The sequence below is a fragment of the Theropithecus gelada genome, chromosome 1 (genome assembly GCF_003255815.1).
Source record: "Theropithecus gelada isolate Dixy chromosome 1, Tgel_1.0, whole genome shotgun sequence".
Taxonomy (NCBI): Eukaryota; Metazoa; Chordata; class Mammalia; order Primates; family Cercopithecidae; genus Theropithecus; species Theropithecus gelada.
In genome coordinates, this window is record NC_037668.1 from 200,590,541 (window position 1) to 200,610,396 (window position 19,856).

Genomic DNA, 19,856 nt, shown 5'->3' on the forward strand with positions numbered 1-19,856 from the left:
ATACAAAAATTAGCTGGACATGGTGGCACACACCTGTAGTCCCAGCTACTTGGGAGGCTGAGGCAGGAGAATCGCTTGAACCCCAGGCGGAGGTTGCAGTGAGCTGAGATCGTGCCACTGCACTCCAGCCTGGGCAACAAAGCGAGACTCCGTCTCAAAAAAAAGGTCTCCTGATGATTTCTTTATTTAATAACCTCAGGGTGAAACAATGGCTGATTCAGGTAGTTTTTTGTTTTGTTTTGTTTTTGGAGGGATAAGGGTGAGGGTGAGCTACAACAGTTAATTATTGTGTAGTTATCTGCCATCACCATGCCAAAAATAAAACAACAGAATTAATTATTAAGGAACCAATTTGGTAATTTCAGGTAGGTATTACTAAAATACTGACACTTTCACTTGACCAAGGTTTTCTATTTTTAAAAAATCCCCATAAGGAACTGTTACAGGAAAATGAAGAACATACATCTCTCAGACACACTAGCTAGAAGGTTAATAGCATAATTTCCCTACAATCTGCTGTTTACTATAATTAACAACACAACTAATATTAAGAAGTTATTAAGCATCCAAAATATATTAAGCAGTATTCACTTCTTAACTAGAAAATGCCCGTATAAACAAATAGATGACATTTCAGCACTTTTAAAAATAATAACTACAGATGACCACCACAACTTCTACACTGAACATAATTTGTTTCTGTACTGATGGAGATTTTAAGTTCTCAGTTTCCAACATCTTTATTGTTTAGAATAGCTAAGTAGCCACAGGGAGTTTCTGAGGAGAATATTCTTATCACAACCCTCTCTTAGGTGCCAGTAATCTAGTCCAAGGAAGTAACAGAGAGGACAACCTGGCTACTCCATTGTCGAAAGACATCCACATTCTCTTCTTACAAAGTGGAGTCAGGCATTGTTCTAATAAGAGCCCTTGGGGTAAGGGTCAAATCCTGGATTCTAGGGCAAATTCTCTCCCTCATTAAATGTGTGACCTCCACCACATCTTAACCTCTTTCATCTCCATTTCCTCACCTGTATCAAAAGGGAGAGGATGGCAGTACCTGTCCTGGGTGCCCAATCTCAACATTGCCTTGAGGAGCAAGTACCATTATGTCAGCCACAGAGTTTTGTGATTGGTGACATGCTATTGAAATGTACTACAGCTGTCATGATTTTTAGTCATTTTGGATGAGGATGGAAGAATGATAAGAAGGTTTAAATCAAGGAAGCAGTTCTACGTTGCTGGCAACCTGAGCTCAGACTAAAGACAGTTTTCAACACCTCCCAACCTAACATCCATTGCAGTTATGGTTTAGTGAAGGAAGTCACACTCTGGGCTTGTCTTGTGTCCTGCTCTTTGGCATGAGTTAACCTGGAGGACAAATCTGAGGACAGCTTGCTATGCCAGAGGACAGGGTTATCGGTGAAGGCGAAGTAGGAAGAACATTGGGTAATAAGAACCCAAGAGGTCAGCGAGAGGTCTGTCCCCATTTGCCTTCCAAAATTACCCTTTTAGGTTAGGGCAGACTGCAAATTCTAAGCGATGGTCATGGTTGGGGAAACTGTCCGAGTTCAGCCAGCTCTCTGAGCTCAGCATTGCCTGGGATCTGGGGAAATGTCTATAGGAGCCAACACTGTGGCAAGAACATTTGTTCTTTCCCAAGAAGGCAAAGGAAGATGACTCACAGCTTCTTACCACAGCTTGCTTTCATTTTCCTCCCCTTCACCCTCCCTACACCTTGTCTGATGGTCAAATTTCACTATTCTTGGCTTCACAGCAATTTTTTTGCCCTCATAAAAGACAGGATTTTGTAGAAATCCATTCCAAAGGTAGATAGGAGTGCAGTAATGAAACTTTATTCACTTTAAATTTTAAAATGCCTATTTCTATTTTAAAATTTAAATTTTCTATTAAGTTTGCATTTGCCTTCTACCTAGTTATGAGTGGACTGCACAGGGTCTTCTACCTTCCACTTTTTCTCTCTCTTCTTTTTTGGCTTTTAAAAAGTAAGGGGCCGGGTGTGGTGGCTCATGCCTGTAATCCCAGCACTTTGGAAGGCCAAAGCAGGTGGATTACCTGAGGTCAGGAGTTTGAGACCAGCCTGGCCAACATAGTGAAACCCTGTCTCTACTAAAAATACAACGATTAGCTGGGTATGGTAGCGCCTGCCTGTAATCCCAGCTACTCAGGAGGCTGAGGTAGGAGAATTGCTTGAACCTGGGACATGGAGGTTGCAGTGAGCAGAGATCGTGCCACTGCACTCCAGCCTGGGTGACAGAGTGAGGCCCCATCTCAAAAACAAAAAAAGAAAGAAAGAAAAGAAAAAGAAAAGAAGGGAAGGGAAGGGAATGATTCAACGAGAGTAAGGTAATGGAGAACTTCAGTACAATGTTGCATCACAAGAGGTAACAACAAACTTACCTATTATCTAAATGAAAAGCTGCTGTTAAACAACTCCTGATAAAGTAGCATGCTTACACTAAACAGAGGAACTAGCGTTGCTATATAGATGTGTGTATGTGTTTGTGGGGAGGATGGGATGGGGGTTCTCTATTAGAGAGGGGCTCTGTTATAATCAGGAGACCCTACATGTATTGCTTTGTAGTTAACAGCCTTTCTTGCCCTTTTCTTTATGTAAGTTTTATGGTCCTTCACATCCGTGACTCCAAATCCACAGATCTGTGCCACCCATCAGCTTTCAGAATTGAGTATGCAGAACACTGAGTCCCACAGACCATCCGTGGAGTGCCCGGATTAGAATCCCAGTTTGTCTGGCTCCATGGGTCTCCTGAACCCTTTAACCTTTTAACAAAGGATGATGTGTATCATAGTCCATACCATCTATTAGGTCAAAGAGGGAGTATGTTTAACTCTCATTTGAACTGAGTCTGGGTAAAGTGAGGGACTTTAGGGCCAAGTTTTAAAAACACTTTTCCATAGGTTACTATGAGCACCCAGAAAAAGTATAATCCTCCTAATACATAAGGAAAACACAAGGGTCAGAGGAAAACCTCCCACCTTCTTGCAGGTTAGCTGGTGACTCTGCTGATCACCTACAGCGCCTGGGTGAGAGCCAGGACTGCCCATCATAGGCACACATTCTGGAGTCCAGGCATGGAGTGTTCCTTCTATGCATGATTCATGTTTCCTTGAAATCATCACTTACAGCGTTGCACATTTTTTAATGCCTTTACCTCCATTGAACGCCTAGGTTTTTAACAGTTGAGACCAGGACTTGGCAGACTCAAGTTTGGCCAGGGCTCTGTGGCCAGGCAGGGGATGCCGGGCACAAGGACGCCAGCACCTGGGAAACGTGAGCCGCTCGTCTCTACAAGCCCCGGGGTTGTGCTTCCTCTACCCTTTCCTACATGACCTCGGTGCTGAGCCCCAGGTGGTTCTGGTTACCTGCTCGTATTTCTCCAGCTCCGTATGGTAGATTTGTCTGATCTGTGAGAGTTTGGCTCTGTAATCTGAATGTTCCACTGAGTTGTCTGAACCTGCCCCTCCAGAAGCCGCCGCCGCTGCCGCTGCTGCCGCCGACCCTCCGCCCTTCTCAGGCCCCGCCACGCCTTCCGCTAACAGCATGTTGTCCAGCCGCATCAGCTGGGGGTCTGTGGGCTCCTCCTCCTGGGCTCCTCGGATACTCAAAACTACAGAAAAGGACAAAGGGAAGAGAGCGTTAATAGTAACCCAAGAAAGAAAATTAAAAAACAAAACACATTTGTGTTCTTTGGCTAAATAAGCTGCCAAATTACTTGCAAGATGCCATTTGAGGAACAGAAGAAAGGCTGGAAAAAGAGAAACCGAGAGGGTGAGCAAATGAAGGAGGTACTTGCTGTCTTCCAAAATTACACTCCACTTGTGGAATCTAGAATAATCACATTTATAAGAACGTAGAACAACGGGTACCATGAGTCGGGGAGAGGAGTGGGGAGCTATTGTTTAATGAGCACAGAATTTCACTTTGGGAAGCTGAGTTTTTGAGATGGCAGCAAAATAATACAAATGTACTTAATGTCACTCAACTGTACACTTAGAAATAGTTTAAAATGGTAAATTCGGCCGGGCACGGTGGCTCACACCTGTAATCCCAGCACTTTAGGAGGCTGAGGCGGGTGGAACACAAGGTCAGGAGATCGAGACCATCCTGGCAAACATGTTGAAACCCCATCTCTACTAAAATACAAAAAATTAGCCAGGCCTGGTGGCGCACACCTGTAGTCCCAGCTACTTGGGAGGCTGAGGGAGGGGAATACCTTGAACCCAGGAGGCGGAGGTTGCAGTGAGCCAAGATTACACCACTCGCTGCACTCCAGCCTGGGCGACAGGGCGAGACTCCGTCGCGCAAAAAAAAAAAAAAAAAAGTAATTATAACAAAATATATTTTTTACTTTTATCCCCATACTAATTTCAGTTTAAGGAAAAGCATTTCCCTCTTTCTCATTTTAAATTTCCGTAAGTTTGTGGTTTTGCACTCATTGCCTTTCTTTGCAATGTTTGATCAGTTTAAATTTTTCATTTCCAAAATCACCTAAGGTACATAAATCCAGTATATTTGGAACGCAATCTTAAGACCTTTCCTGTGGACTAGCAGAGAGTGAGGTCTAGCATAGCAAAAAGACAAATCAGCCCTTGAGCAGGGTCGTTTAGCTCCAAAAATTGAGATCTATCTGTTCTGAGTGATAAGGACTCTGTCCTGTTGGAAACAAGGGTGAGGTCCTTTTAACAAGCTGTCTCCAGGGATTCGGGGAAGCCAGTGCTCTGGTAGGATGGCATCTCAGATCAATGAGATAGCTGCTTTTTATTAAAACACCAGGACCCCTGGTGGTGATTTGGACGGAAAGAGATCCAGTGATTTAGTAAATCAGCAGAAGAGCGAGACAGTCTTTTTTTTACTACCCCTTCAGACAACCTCCCATAAAATAAATCACTCATCTAAATCCAGTTCGGTTGTCAGCAGCCAAGTCTTTGTTAAGAGGGAACATAAAAAGTGTTTTCAATGTTTAAGAAATTGAAAACAATGTGTGGGTAGGGTGGGAAAGAGGAAGTGATTAAAGGCAGAGGAGAGGGGTCCGGTGTTGGCTCACATTTTGGGGATGGAGGTGGCAGGGTCTAAGTCCCTGGTGGATATTCGCACACCAGAGCAGAGTCAAGAGCTGTTTCATAGCAGGGTGCATCTGGTGAGCCCCAGGGGGACGGTGCCAGTTCCAGGTGTCTCCCCAGCCCTGGCAAAGCAGGGCTGCGGGTTGTGACAGGGAAGGTGAAGATGAGTTCAATGAGGGTATGTCTAGATGTCTGAGTGTTCCATCACATATAATACCAGCATAACTGCTGGCTGTGCCCACACGCTCCTGGCTGCCAACAGGCAGCACAAGAACCAACCCTGAACGTTGTTCAGAAGAAATCCCAATTCCTAGGCCAAAAGGGAAACTACAGTATGGCTCTCACAAAACACGAGACCATCCAATGGAATGGTGAGCCATGTGAACCAGAGGTGGCCATAAGGAGCAAAGAGGACAAAAGGTGCAGAGCAGAAGCTTGGGCTCCGTGATGAAGTAAAAAAGGATGAGAGTAAGGGAAGGAGAGGGAGGGAGGAGGGAGAGCAAGTAGCTGGGAAGGAGAAAAGAAGGAAGCCTGCACCCTAGACACAAACCACAAAGCTATCAGGTCATGATCTTCTCTCTTCAAACCTGAATGTGTAATATTCTGCTACGCAAAAACAAAATTGCTACAGTAGTGATGGCAAAAGGTTAGGAGATCATTGAAGTTTATTTTGTGGACTTTTTTTCAATAAAATCCTTCTTTTGTAGGCTTAGGAGACTGAATGGGAAACTGCTCCTTTAGCTGATCTTTGAATAATAAGGATTTAGTCACGTTATTGTTTCTCAAATGTATTTACTCAAATCTCCAAAGCACTCTGAAGAACAAATTGCCGCTAACAAAGGTTTCCTTAAGAAAGTAGATGGCTGCTGTAACCATTCCCTCAATACCAGGCCCTAAAGGTGCCAGAAAGAATCTGGTGCGTCCAAGCATCCGGCAGCAGCCCCCAGCAGCCCCTCCTTCCTCACCTCTACGTGGGGTTTATGGGTGTTTCTCTTTATATGATAAATGTAATAGTCTTATCAACAAAGATATTTATGGGTCATTTACAAATGAGAAAAAAAAAAGAATCCCCTCTGAGCCATTAATAAATACAGTTCTTTCACTTTAGCTCAATTATTCAAAACATTGTGCTGGGGCAAAATTCTATTCTCTCATTCACTCTATTGAATCTCATGTCCAATATACTTCCTTCAGAAGAGGCTGTAAGCCCCCACAGCTGGTAGGAACATTCCCCGCGATGCTGAGGCTGGTAACCCTTCGGCCGGGTGTTAATGCCTTCACGTGGGTCCACCTGGCTGCTCCATAGCCAACGGGTCCTGCATGCGGCCCAACACTGAGAGATCTTAGGACAACCTCTGGTCTCAACAACAACAGCGAAGCAAAAAAGAATGATGTCCTATTAACTGTCAGGACTTGCCTTGCCAGGACTAGCTTAAGCACTGCCTACTTGAGGTAACATCAAGTATCCCACCTTCTCCAATCACACGGGTACCCCAAGCGGCCTCATTCATTCCATCAGCTTATTCCTCCAGCCAAACTCAGTGAGGTATGAAAGAAGGGAGAGGCGAGGCAGACAGACAGTTCTGGTCCTCGCTCCTCCAGGAGCTACGTAGGTGATCACGCGCACGTCACTATCAATATTTCCCGTGTACCTAATATTTACCTCTGAGAATATTTCCTCTTTCTAGCCCCTCTCGGTTTCACGCCTCTGCTCCATCTTTTTAAAACAATCAATGGGAAGCACAAACAATTCCACACAAACTCTACACACCTCCTAATTAATACTTTTCTTGGCCTTCAAATCTAACTGATTTTAAATAAAATAAGAAAGAAAATTGTCAAGGCTGGCAAAGAACACTGAAAGGATAGACTGCAAGCCCCTACCTGCCATGGAAGTTTCAGGAGGGTTGCAGAGCTTAAAGCATAAAGCATACTGACTCTTTTCTTTCAGGTATGAAGGATACATTTAATTGAGCCCAGCGGCGGTGGGTAGGGTGGGGCAAGAAAGTGTTAGCATTTCGCTTAGCGTTTATATCATTTTATCAATCTTGCAAACAAATACTCCTTAAAAAGAAATTTGAATTCACTATGAGTTAATAGACTTAGTTTCTAAATGTGGCCAATTAGAAATTGATAAGATAGACACAGCGCACCACAGCATAAATGTTGCTTGCATTTACACTCAGAGTCCGGGACACATAAATAGGTCCCAAATCAGAGATCTGAAGAAAATAAAAGAATGAAAAGAAATGGGGGGGGGGGGGGAACAACAGTCATTTCTAAATTACACCCTTTAAATTATACTCAAATTATGAAAATAGAAAATGATTGTGCAAGAACCCCAAAAAAAATTTTTTTAAGGAACAATATGAACAAGGGAAAACCTTAAAAGAAAACCTTCATCTTGCACTATTTTGCATAGAAAATTCAGTTCTGGTGGATTTGGGCTGTGTCTGTAATGCTTGGAGGGGGCAGAGATGGCCCAATAAGCAACCTTGCATGCTCATATTTATAGCCAGCACAAGGAGAATCCAAATATACCACTATTAAGAATGGGTGTTGGGCTTCACTGATACAGAAACTGTTCAGCCCGGTGGTTAAAAAAACTCCCACCAACATTAGATAAATAAATGAAAAGGGTGATCTGTCTAAGCAGAACTGATGCTACCTATTTATTGCTTGAAGCCAGTACTCTGGTGAGTAGGAGACAAAATGATTATTTAAAAGCTCCTTTTTATCGCTGCAGCAGCATGCAAGACTCGAATGAACCTTCCGCCAGGACACCAGAGATGTTAACACTCATCCTCCAAGATCCAATTTCAACCAGCGGAGCTGTTACCTAATCCAGCAACCATCACATATGATCAGGTTCCTGCTTCCCTGATGGGTGCCCTGCGCTCTCTCCCTCCTCCTCATTTCTTCCCTCCCCACCCCAGCAGCTTTCTGTGAAATAGGTTTTAAAGGGCCAAATCCCCTGTTTGTCCCCATGCATATAGGATTTTAATGGCCAGGCAGGCCTGGACGCGTCCACTACCCAAAAAATGTCATTGACTGCAGTGGATATGCAATCTGCAGAGGGGTTGCGCCCATGAATATCTTTAACCCATTTGGTAACAATTCTTATAGAAGGAGTTTCTTTCTCACAAATCCACCCAATTATGGAAGAGACCAGTTGAGACATGTAGGTGATTTATACAGGAATTGTCACAAGCCCTTTAAAAAGCTTCTGATGTCACATGTACCTTGCTGCCATCGCTTGCCCTGGGGTTAATTCTTTGGTAAAACTCCTAAGATAAGGGGACTGTCACAGCATTGTGGCAGCTGCTCTCACCACTTGTCTCCTGCTGTTCTTTCTTTCTTTTTCTTCACACAAGGAGAAAAACAAACCAAACCCAAAGGCATAGTCAAGATCATCCTTAGTGGGAAGGCTGTGTGCGGGTTGTTTTGTCCTTGGCCGAGCGACGTGGGTCCGGAGCAGCTCCAGTCAATGCCCACTAGAGGGCACTCTTTCTTCACCAAGGACTGGTTCTCCACGCGGGCGGACAGTCTCAAGTGTCCAGGTTCGTGCTGGGGGAATGCCTCTGTTCAGATTCAAACTTCCACAGGTGGGGGCAGGTGGGGAGGGGAGGAGGGCAGATCTACAGGGAGGGTGGTCTTCAGATTTGGACAACAGTCCAGGGGCCCAAAGCTGAGCTGACAGAGAGAAACAGATAAAGAACAAGACAGAAAGCAGAGAGGCAGGTGGTTTGGGGAAAGGCACAAGGTGTGCAAAAGGACAGGCTCTCTCTGGCTGATCTTTGTTTGATTTGTAGGCACAAACCTCCATGCAGAGTGTTCTATTGCCCAGGAGCTAAGTCTTTACCACATCCTACCAGAAGAGTTAGAAAAGAGAGACCAGCTCTCCCTGCCTCATTCCCAAGTCAGCGATGCAGTTTTAGGAAAAGAGCAAAGTGCTTGCTTCCTGAGAGCATCAGAGTTACACCTTTTATTTGTTCATAAAGTACCTGCACGCACTGAATTACATCATCTTATAAAACATGAAGTAATGTTCCAAACTTACATAGCAGGTAATTGAAGATTATAAAAGCAAAGCACATTTCCCCAAAATCAAAGCAAATGAGACACAGCCGAGACTGAACTCTAGATCTTTAACTCTCGGACACTTTAGTCCTCTCCAATATTGCAGTTCTGAATCCTTTTCATAACAGGCATCTACATGGATGTGATATCTATTCTGTGCATGCACGCACACACACACACACACAAACACACACACACACACACACACAGTCTCTTCTGATGCCGAAGGCACACCGTTACTCCGGCCAACAAGAAAACAATCAGATATGAGTAATGGAAGGAAGGAAGTTTTTTCTATTGATTTCCTAATTTCTTTTAATTTCTCTAAATCTGGTCCTTTCCCATTAGCTCTTTCCACTATCATGGTTAGAGCCACTGTATTGGGTGACAGAATGCCCTCTTCTTTCTTAGCCACAGAAATCCACTTACTACAGTCCTATTTCATTTTAAATCTCAGCTCAAAATCCTTTATGAAATCTGCCCCGATGAGAAAAGCCAAAAATGATCTCTAAGCCTCTGAGCCACCAGGGCACGTACTGCCTACACCACAGCCGTGGGGCATCTCAGGACACGCCAGGGCACACCTACCATCTTGCCAGCAAGACTGTGAACTCCTGAAAGGCGGTTCCCCACACAACCTCACAGGGCCTCTGACACTAAGTATCTGTTCCAGTATTTCTTAAGAGCAAGGTAATAAAGAGTCAAGGAGGGAAGGAAGATATAGGCTGGTGAGATCCAAGGATCTCTGCCTCAGCTTCCTGTTCTCAGCCAGGCAGCCAATTCCCTGTGTGTGCTCTCTTTCCCCCTGCATTCCAGTTACAAGTTGTACCACAGCCAGCATGCTGTTGGGTAGAAGGCTGTTCTCTCTGCCACCTCGTCCATATCCACTTCAAAAAACTGTCAAATCCGCCTTTTCAAATCTGACAATTCCAAACAAGCAAAACTACACTGGCATCAAGCCAGAGTTTCCTGGACCCAGCCTGGTATGTCCCCAGGAAGCCAACATGACCGGTGACAAAGGCTCCGGGTGCTGGGAAAAGTCTGGTTGGTGACTGGTACCTGGGGAAGAAGCGCCCTGTGACAGCTGACAGGGCCTGGCAGCCAAGGGGCCACATAGAGGTGGTCTCCACAAACAGGCCCTCTGAGGAACGCTCAGTGCAATCAAACAAATTACTGCTCAAGTACCTCCAAGGTGACAGGAATGAGCTGGATGCTGGGACCTTGGATGAACCAGATACGGGCTCTGACTTCAAGGAGCCCGTGGTTTACGCTCCTCCAGTCCCTCGGACACAGGATACCAACTGCTTTGAGGCTTGTGGGTACGTGAGATTGCCAGGGTGGGTGGATAACAACTGCAAATCTGGAGATTTGTGTGCATCCAACTGATGTACATGTACTTCTTCCTCTGATTTTGCTTACTTCCTATAAGCTCAATATATCCACAGCCTGGAACCTCCTCAAGCTGAGAAATAACTATGCTCTAATTTGATTATTCTCAACCAAAGGTGGGACCCAAATCTTCTGTTAACGTCTTGAAACTCAGGGCAGCAGGCCCTCGTGTTCTTCACTCCTAATTCTCCATCTCTGTTTGTTTGATGTGAAATGTCTTTTTTTTTAACGGTGATTTTTAAAGAGTTATTCATCAAACAAATAGAAATGACTGACGATTCTATTTTCTAAATTTTACAAGTCAGCATTACTGATAGGTGTCAGTCAGTGCTTCTGATCAGTACAGGGAAAGCAGTTACCACCTGAGTTGACACCTTCCGGCCCCAAGTGGAGACCCTAGATGCCGCAGTAGGCCTGGAGTGGCCTCTTCAGATGAGCAAGTTCTAGTTTAAGAAATCTCCAAATGTTGAAAGCCACCCTTGTTCCCCCAGGGTTGTCTCTCAGCCCTCTAGAATCTCAGAGAGACGGAGGTGGAAATTAATCTAGGTCCAGGGTTTCTTAAAGTAGGGGATTTGTATTGAAGGTAAGATAATATATTTTTAAGCCATTGCAACTGTTTTTCTTGGTTTGCTAAGCAGGTAGGCCAAAATGTAACCAAGTGCAGGGATTTGAAAGCTTTAGTCAAACAAAGGCAAGAATTTGAGGTCCTCAAGTGTTTCATCCCAGGAATATTTCTTGAGCATTTACTACAGTGCCAGGCACCGTACTGACTTTCCAGATAAACGTGGTCCTGCGAGGAGCTCTTAGAATCACTCGTTTTTCACATTTAGCCAACAGCCACTCTGTGTAAAACTTTGTGTGAGGTTTTAGGGCAAGGGATGAAAACAAAATTATATGACACTCTTGAGACAGTTTTACGTTTTTGTTTGTTTGTTTATGTTTTGTGGTTGTCTTTAGAGGAACACACCAAGTTTTTCTTGTCATCTTTTTCCCCGGGTTAGGTTTTGGCGGTTCTGGTCACGTGCATTTTCTACTTCTCTGGGGATGCATGGGCATGGATCCCATTCACACGTTCCCACTTGGCACACTGCGCCTCCCTGGGCCAGCTGGCAGGGAGAAAGCTAATGTGCTGGGCGATAGGCCCCTGCCTTTCTGGATGGGTGCCGGCTGCCTAGGTGAGGGGCTTTGGTCCTTAATAGCTCAAGTCTGGACTGCTGCTCAGGAAAGCCCTTTGCCTAAACAGGAGCCACAGAAGTTGGTAGGAAGGCATGACTTACAGCAGCTTTGGCCTCTGACTGACATACCCAGAGGTATGAGGAAAGGGGGAAAGCCATCGGAAAGACAGAAGGCCAGGACCAGGGCCAGGGCCAGGGCCAGGGGAGGGTGTGTGAGACCTGGATTGCCTGTGGTAACCCATGATACAAGGAACAGTTTCCTTCTTAGTTACACATAAAAAGCATGAAAAATGTGGAGCCATTGGTTGGCAGCTTGCTGTGCATTCTGTGGAGATGAAAGCTTCTCTCTACAATGGTATTTCCTAAAGGAAGCAACCACAGAGAGAAAACAGAAGAAGTTTCTCAATACTCTTTAGCCTTAAGGTAAAAATGTTCTGCAGTTCCGAGTCTCAGTGAGGCACCTAGCACATTGCCTGCTTTCTGGCAAGAGCTAATACATGATAGATTTCCTTCTCCTACCACATTTTAATACCCAGAAATGTGTAAGTATGGGCGCGAGCTTTCTTCTGTTAGTGCCACAGCATGGCACACACACACACACAAAATGTGCACTAAAACAGGCCATGGGTGTCTAGGTTCAAAGCCAGGCCCAAGACTCCTACTAGGTGACTTCACCAGTTTCAAAGCCAGGCCCAAGACTCCTACTAGGTGACTTCACCTATGCCTTAATTCTTACTAAGGATTAAATAAGGTTATTTTTACAAAAGCACATAGTAGTGCTTGGTGACTGATAGATTTTAGATTTTTGGTTAAATCTGAACCAATCTCACTGATAAAGATCCCTTTGGGAGGAATAAAAAAGCAGGATAGATTTAGAGTTAAGAGTTTGGTTTTTCTGCATGTTAGAAATCAACAACACAGGAGAAACCAGGATAAGCCAAGAATATACACACACACATACATGCAAGCACACACATGCACACAGACACCCCCGCTACCTTACTGACCTATGTTTCCAGGCAAGCTCACACTAATACCGTCACAGGCTAAGGAATCCATAGATCCTCAGCCAACAGAATACATTTCAAAATGTCTTCTTTCTCTCCTCTTTTCTCCTCTTTATAGTCCTTTCTTGCTGTTTTGCCCAAGTACATTAAGGATTCTGCAGCTTCTTAAGTCTTCACTCAGAGGAGATGCCACAGTCTTCAACCCTGGCCTCCCTGAGCCAGAGGCGACACCATCCTCCTGGCCTGGCAGAGCTCACACTGGAAGCCTCTCTTTCTGAGGCTGGAAGACCCTTCTGGGAACCACTTAGCTCTGAAGTCATCTCACCTTGTGTCAGACAAGCTGGCCTGGAAGTCATCTTTAATGGCTGCTTTCAAATTTCCATTAAAAAATAAATAAATTATAACCAGAAGAGGGTAAAGACGCTATTTGTACTCGAAGGTTTGAGGAAGCATGTTTAAGTTTTGATTTTGGATGGGATCTGCGACTCACAGTCACCCTTCTCCGCCGGGATGTAGAGAAACCCCATAGGTGAAATATTACAATGACTTGCCCGGGCTGTGCATGCTTCCGTGTTGTCTTACCCCGTTGCCATTGTCACTACTGTCTTGAGGCTACAAATTAGCTTCTAGCTCCTAGGGACAAATGGCATTTTCCAGCCCGTATCTACAACCTGAGTAGGAACAGAACTAGTTTTTCTCTAACTTTCCAAACAATTTCATCAGAACAAGTTTGAAATAAAGAACATTTTGCTCCCACAGGAATATTTCCCAGTTTTTGAAAACTGCTGAATAATTCAAATGCAGGGTTCCTAATACAATGAGCTATTGACCTTGGGCAGTCCTTACAGAATTCGTCGATTGTTTAGTCTTAACGCGATCCATAATTACTTCCAAATCTACAGATCACAGGAGACGAGAACTACCACTGATAATATGATACACCTTTTCCCTGCTAGAGCAGGCTTCCTTCCCAGTAAGATTGAAATGCAAACCTCTGCCAGGTGACAGCCACAGACAGAGGTGTGCAGACCAAGGACAGACAAAGGCATGATGTCACTGATGCCAAACCGAAAATTCCAACCAGGGTGACCAGTGGCCTAGAGTTGGGCAACGAGGCGCAGTACTCTTAATCACTCCATCCCTTCTGCAGCTCCCCCATCCCCCGGACCATGAGCTGGGCTGGGCGCTGGAAGCCACTCTAGGGAAAGAAGCCAGATGGGAGTTCCCACACCCTGGAGACCAGCCCGCCAGTCATCTTTGGGCTATAAGAAAGGAAAGGAAAAAATAAACTTGTATTTTGTTTAAGCCATGTTATTCTGGGGTTTTTCAGAGGTTTTGATTTTGTTTTGTTGCTTTAGACAGCTTAACCAATCTAAGCTAATACAAACTATTTCTAAAAATAAGAAAAAAATCTAGAAGGCAGAGTGATTTCATGTTAGAGTATTACAGAGAAAATTAGAAAGAGGCAGGTTTAATAACCAGAGGCAAGTCACAGAAAAACTTGAGTAGTCACTGTGGGGAACTCCTGGCAAAAAGAGGTTTTAGAGCAGATCAAAGAGACCTTGGTCATTAGAGGGGCCTCTCTTGGATACCACCAGGGCTATCAGCAGAGGCAAAAGAAGGCCCAGGAAGTCCGGGATGAGGGAACAAGGAAAGACATCACCTAGTGAGGATATCAGGTGCCCTTGAGGAGTTTAGTCTGGACCGAGAATACAGTGATAGGTGGTGAGGGGTGGCTGTATGTGGAAACCAGCCAAGAACCTCCATGATGAGGGAGTAGAAAAGCAGATTCTATCTTGACCAAGGCAATTCTAAGGTGGACTAAACTGTAAACCTGTGAGACCAAGTTCTAACACATGACCTGAGGCTGAGTACCTGTAACTTGCCTTCCTGCATATACTGATCTATATCTTATAGTGGGATGTTTCCTTACACTATACTAATAAAATCAGGGTTTTACTCTAACCAGCCTGCTCAATTTGTCAGGTACAGAGGATTGGAAGAGAGATCCCAACGCACTCTACTTAGAGGAGAAATCACCTCCATTCACTTTAGTGGAAGCAGAATTCTCCAGCTGAAGGACACTGGGTCTATTTATGGGCGCCCCAGGTCCATTTCAAAACACACGCCAATTAGCTTTTCTTTTTCCATGACCACAAACAACACCTGTGACCCCAGACAGTCATCTCACAAATGCATACAAGGTCAGTCAGGGTCCTTCAGGGAGAGTATGTGGATGATCCATCACCACTGTTACAAAAACCACCCCAAGCACATGCCGTGCTGCTAATGAGTCACTCGTGCTGTCCTTAGACACAAGGAGCCACAGAACACACAGGCAAACAGGCCGCATGAAAAGCAGGAGGCATTTGCTGCTTCTCAGAACTTTCCAAGTAGCCCCTGAACGCGCTAAGCCTTTAACTGACAGGGAAGAGCGGATGGCAGGGCATGATACGAACGGTGTCCTGGACAAGAGGCACTAAATAAGAAATTCTGGTTGTGACAGTGGAATGGGGGAAGGGCGACTGAGATTATGAGCTCCAGATTGCAAATTCTGCCTTTATTCTTCACTAGATCAGTCTCTGGATAAAAGAGATCTCATGGGGACCAAGAAAGCTACTGACTTAATATCTTCAGGGATGTGCGATATTTCTGCTTTGGGGACGACTCCATGGAGCCATCATCTCCTGTCTCTCATCTCAGCACTATGCCTTCCCTTGGGGAAATGAGGCCTAAGGAGTGGCTCTGTTCTCCTGGACAGTCTTCCTCTCTTCCCAACAGAGTCTAAGGGGCTGAAATTTACAATTCATCAACACCTGGCAGTCAAATGGGTTTAACTGTTCTCGAACTTGAGTGCAAGCATTCAAATTCCATCCTGAGCAAGGCTTCTCGGCTGCCGATTCAAGTTTCCAGGGGGACATTTTAAAGGAGAAGTAGATTTCAAGTAAATGATTGTAACTTATCGAAAATAATGTGCTACTTAGCATCTGCGGCAAACATCCTGGCAGGCAGCGAGAGGAAGCAGCACTGGAGCAGATGGGAGCGATTAGGCTCTTATTTTCAGACGGGCTTTTTTGTGGTGGTGGTTGCCTCCACTTGCTTTTACACGCTGGTAAAATGGGGAACTCGGGGAGAGTAGGGGGTCTCTGGACCATTCCTTCTTTCTGTGCACTGGAGATGGAGCCCCCCACTAAGAACTATCACATCGGAGGCGCCCACCCCTGTGGGGAGGTACAGTGGTCATCATGAACCATCATCATCAAAAAGCATTTAGCACCACAAGATGCTGGCTAAATGCATCAACGGGTGACAGAGAGATAGATGAGGAGCCGTCTTAATTTTCCTTTAAATATCTGCCTCCCTGAGGCTGGGCCTTATTTACTGTGGTTCTTACTGTATTTCTCTGAAGAGGTGTCTGGCTTTCCTGCTCACTGAGTAAAGCAACATCTCTCCAACCCACGTAATATCTGCTCTGGAAATTCCCCTGTTTCACTGGCCAGACATTAGCATGGCCCTTCGTAGGCACCTTGTTGATGGTACTTCATTTAGCCCAACTCTGGTTGTATGGGACAGCCCCTAGCAAGCCATCCCTATTTCCATGAGGACACTGGGGCCAGCATGCTAAGCACCCTGCAAATCCTTTGCAGAACAGAGGAGGCTCCAACTCTCCCCACTTCAGCAGAGACCTTTGCAGGGGCTCATGCTTTCTGGGGTAACAGACATATGGTCATCTTAGAAGCCAAATTTGCTTTTCTCTTTCGGTGCTGCCTGCTTTCCAGCAGCACTCTGTTTGACTCTGCCAGACTGGTCATGTCCACTTATGTTCAGTGACAGCCTTACAGCTCAGTTAAAATAAAAATCTCTCAACCCGCACAAAGTGTGACCAGGCTGCACAATTTTGCCAACACTGCTACTCCAACAAGGACCCCAGTTGGTCTCTCGGTCAATTGTTCATTCAACATAATATACTGAGGATCTACTCTTTGACAGGACCTATATTTCGTTGGGAAAACTTGACCAGAAATAAGACAAGTGTGCAGAATCATGGGGGAAAGAGCTAATATACAAAGTGAAATTGCTAGAACAGATATATGGACAAGGTGGTAGAGAACTAAATACGCCATGTTTTCTTTCATGGAAATTAAACCTTACAAATCCATTGCCAAAAATTACCAGATTCTGCTTTTATTCTCACATGAACATTATGGGGTATTATTAACCCTTTTTTAATCAGATGAGGAAACTAAGGTAGTGGAAGTCAAAGTGGCCCAAGGGCACACACTTAGTTCTGTAGTTGACTTTGCTCAGGGTGTTCTTCCTACCTCACAGCTGCCTCCAGTTGTAGCAAGGTTGGTAGCAAGCAAAGGCGGTGCCCTGAAGAAAGAATAGGGTTGAACCTCAAGTAGCAGCTGGCAGAGTTTCACAGCATGAAGGCCAGTGTGGACTTTCTTGCTGCCTTTTGCAGAATTTCGTTTCTGTTTTCCTGAACTAGCCTAAACCAAGAAAAACTACTAATGACACACATGTAGTTTTCTCAGCTTCACACTCTAACCTATTCTTTTTTTTTTTTTTTTTTTCTGAGATAGAGTCTCACTCTGTTGTCCAGGCTGGAGTGCAGTGGTGCAATCACAGCTCATTGCAGCCTCAACCTCCCAGGTCCAAGCAATCCTCCCACATCAGCCTCCCAAGTAGCTGGGACTACAGGCACACACTACCACGCCTGGCTACTTTAATTTTTTTGTAGTGATAGGGTCTCCCTATTTTGCCCAGGCTGGTCTCAACATGCTGAGCTCAAGTGATCCTCCTGCCTCGGTCTCCCAAAGTGTTGGGATTACAGGCATGAGCCACTGCACCTGGTCTATTATGTCTTAAAGCAAACCAAATATACACAGTATTGTTTCTACACTACACCATCAAAAATTACAGTTGTGCAAACACTTTTTTTTAATGCTGAATTTGACTTCGCTTTTTGGGACAGGAGATATGGAAGTGAAACGAAAGTTACCCCATTTTTGCCCTGTTTGGTAATGAATAGCACTGGGTTGCTGGTATAAAACCTTGGTCTTAATGTTCAGCATCACCCAGCAGGAGATATACTCCAGTTCCAGCCTCTGTTCCCAATTTGCAAACCAGAACTGTGGGGCCACCTCCCTATCTTCATGTTACCAAAATAACAAGTGGGCTCAGGAAAACTGAAAGGAAAGGCATTTTGAAGGTTTCCAATGAGAGAAACATCTAGCACTTGTATCAAGGATGTTGAATGTATATATACTTCTTTTTCTTGCAAAAAACCAAAAGGTTATGGAGTCATTTCAGCCTAAAGTAAACTAGCTAATTTTAAGATTCTGCAAACCAATGCGAACGATGTTCACATAGTTTTCTTTCCTCTTCTAGAGAGAATCCCAGGGAACTGACATTGGTATAGACTAAGAGATTTCCGCTTTAGGTAAACGTTCAAACAGTGCTGCTGATTGCAAAACCGAGGATGGCGACCACAGGTTGGAGATCAGACACATAGTTATCTCCAGGCTTTAAGTGACAGGGATGTAAATAATTATGAACAGAATACAGGCAGAGATTTCTTAATTTCGCCCTCCTTTGTTTGCTACTTCTGTAGTCCTGTGACGGTGGTAGGACCCTAGACTTTTGAAATACCATAGTGAGTGATGACGTCCTGTGAGAAAATGCTCAGAGTTTAGCTTTATGGTCAGAGTCTCTGGAATGCAGCCTCGCTATTCATCTCCTGACCCTTAAAACCTCCTGAGATTTTGTTGTTGTTGTTGTTTGAGGTAGGATCTCACTCTGTAGCCCAGGTCGTGGAGTGCGGTGGCCAGATCCTGGTTCACTGCAGCCTCCGCCTCCCAGGGTCAAGCGATGCTCCCACCTCAGCCTCCCAGGTGGCTGTGACTACAGGCGCATGCCACCAAGCCTGGCTAGTTTTTGTGTTTTTAGTAGAGATGGAGTTTTGCCATATTGGCCAGGCTGGTCTTGAACTCCTGGCCTCAAGTGATCCCTCCATGTCGGCCTCCCAAAGTGCTCAGATTACAGGCATGAGCCACCATGCTCAGCCCCTCCTCAGATTATTTCAAAGATGCTAAAGTGAATTTCAAGGTGTGGTTTTCCAAAACGATTATTCTTTCGATGGCCAAATATTTATTCAGTTCATATGTAGGGGGAAGAAAAAAAAGCCTCCGTTACTTGTACCTCCCATCTTTTGAATGGCAGCCCCCCCCCCCACACCTCCCATCTCTCTCTCTCTCTCTTCCCACCACACACACACACACACACACACACACAACGCACAAATGAAAAAACCACAAGATTTAATGCAGAGATTCAATATTAAATTTTAGCCCAGCCACACGTACAATGACAAGTATACCGAACTCACAGATTCATTAACCTCTTGAAATTAAAGAAGGGAAAGTTAATCATTGCACAGAAAAGAAATATTTTATTGCTCAAATTAGGCTTAAAACTTTGCACCTCTGCATTTCCTTCTGGATATGTTCTAAGACTAGAAATTAAAGTCACAAGGAAAAGAAATGCCCCTTGGGGCACAATTTATCCATTTGGAGAATATGCTGATCTTTAAGGGACAATTATTTCCCTAGAAAAGGCAAAGGGAAGAGAACACTTTAGATGAAAAAAAAAAAAAGAGGACTCAAAAAGGAAAAAGGTAGGTGTGAATGGAAGAAGAAAAGAGGGAGATAAAATAACACTCAAGAGGCCGGGCGGTGGCTCACGCCTGTAATCCCAGCACTTTGGGAGGCTGAGGCGGGTGGATCACGAGGTCAGGAGATCAAGACCATCCTGGCTAACACGGTGAAACCCCGTCTCTACTAAAAATAAAAAAAAAAAAAAAAAAAATTTAGCCAGGCATGGTGGCGGGCACCTGTAGTCCCAGCTACTCAGGAGGCTGAGGCAGTAGAATGGCGTGAACCCAGGAGGCGGAGCTTGCAGTGAGCGGAGATTGTGCCACTGTACCCCAGCCTGGGTGACACAGCGAGACTCCATCTCAACAACAACAACAACAACAACAACAAAAAATCTCTCAAGATATTTGTGGATCAAGAGGTACTATGTGGCTCAGATGTCTCAG

The 19,856-nt window shown here is 44.8% G+C and overlaps 1 protein-coding gene across 6 annotated transcripts in view; it reads right to left on the reverse strand.

The window, feature by feature from the left end:
• Positions 1-19,856, reverse strand: part of PBX1 (PBX homeobox 1) — a 327,814-nt gene that overhangs the window by 90,356 nt on the left and 217,602 nt on the right. For all 6 annotated transcript variants that reach the window (XM_025380128.1, XM_025380095.1, XM_025380137.1 and 3 more), the window contains one exon: positions 3,406-3,650. In XM_025380128.1, the coding sequence (XP_025235913.1) occupies positions 3,406-3,650 (245 nt within the window). The remainder of the gene's footprint in view (positions 1-3,405; positions 3,651-19,856) is intronic.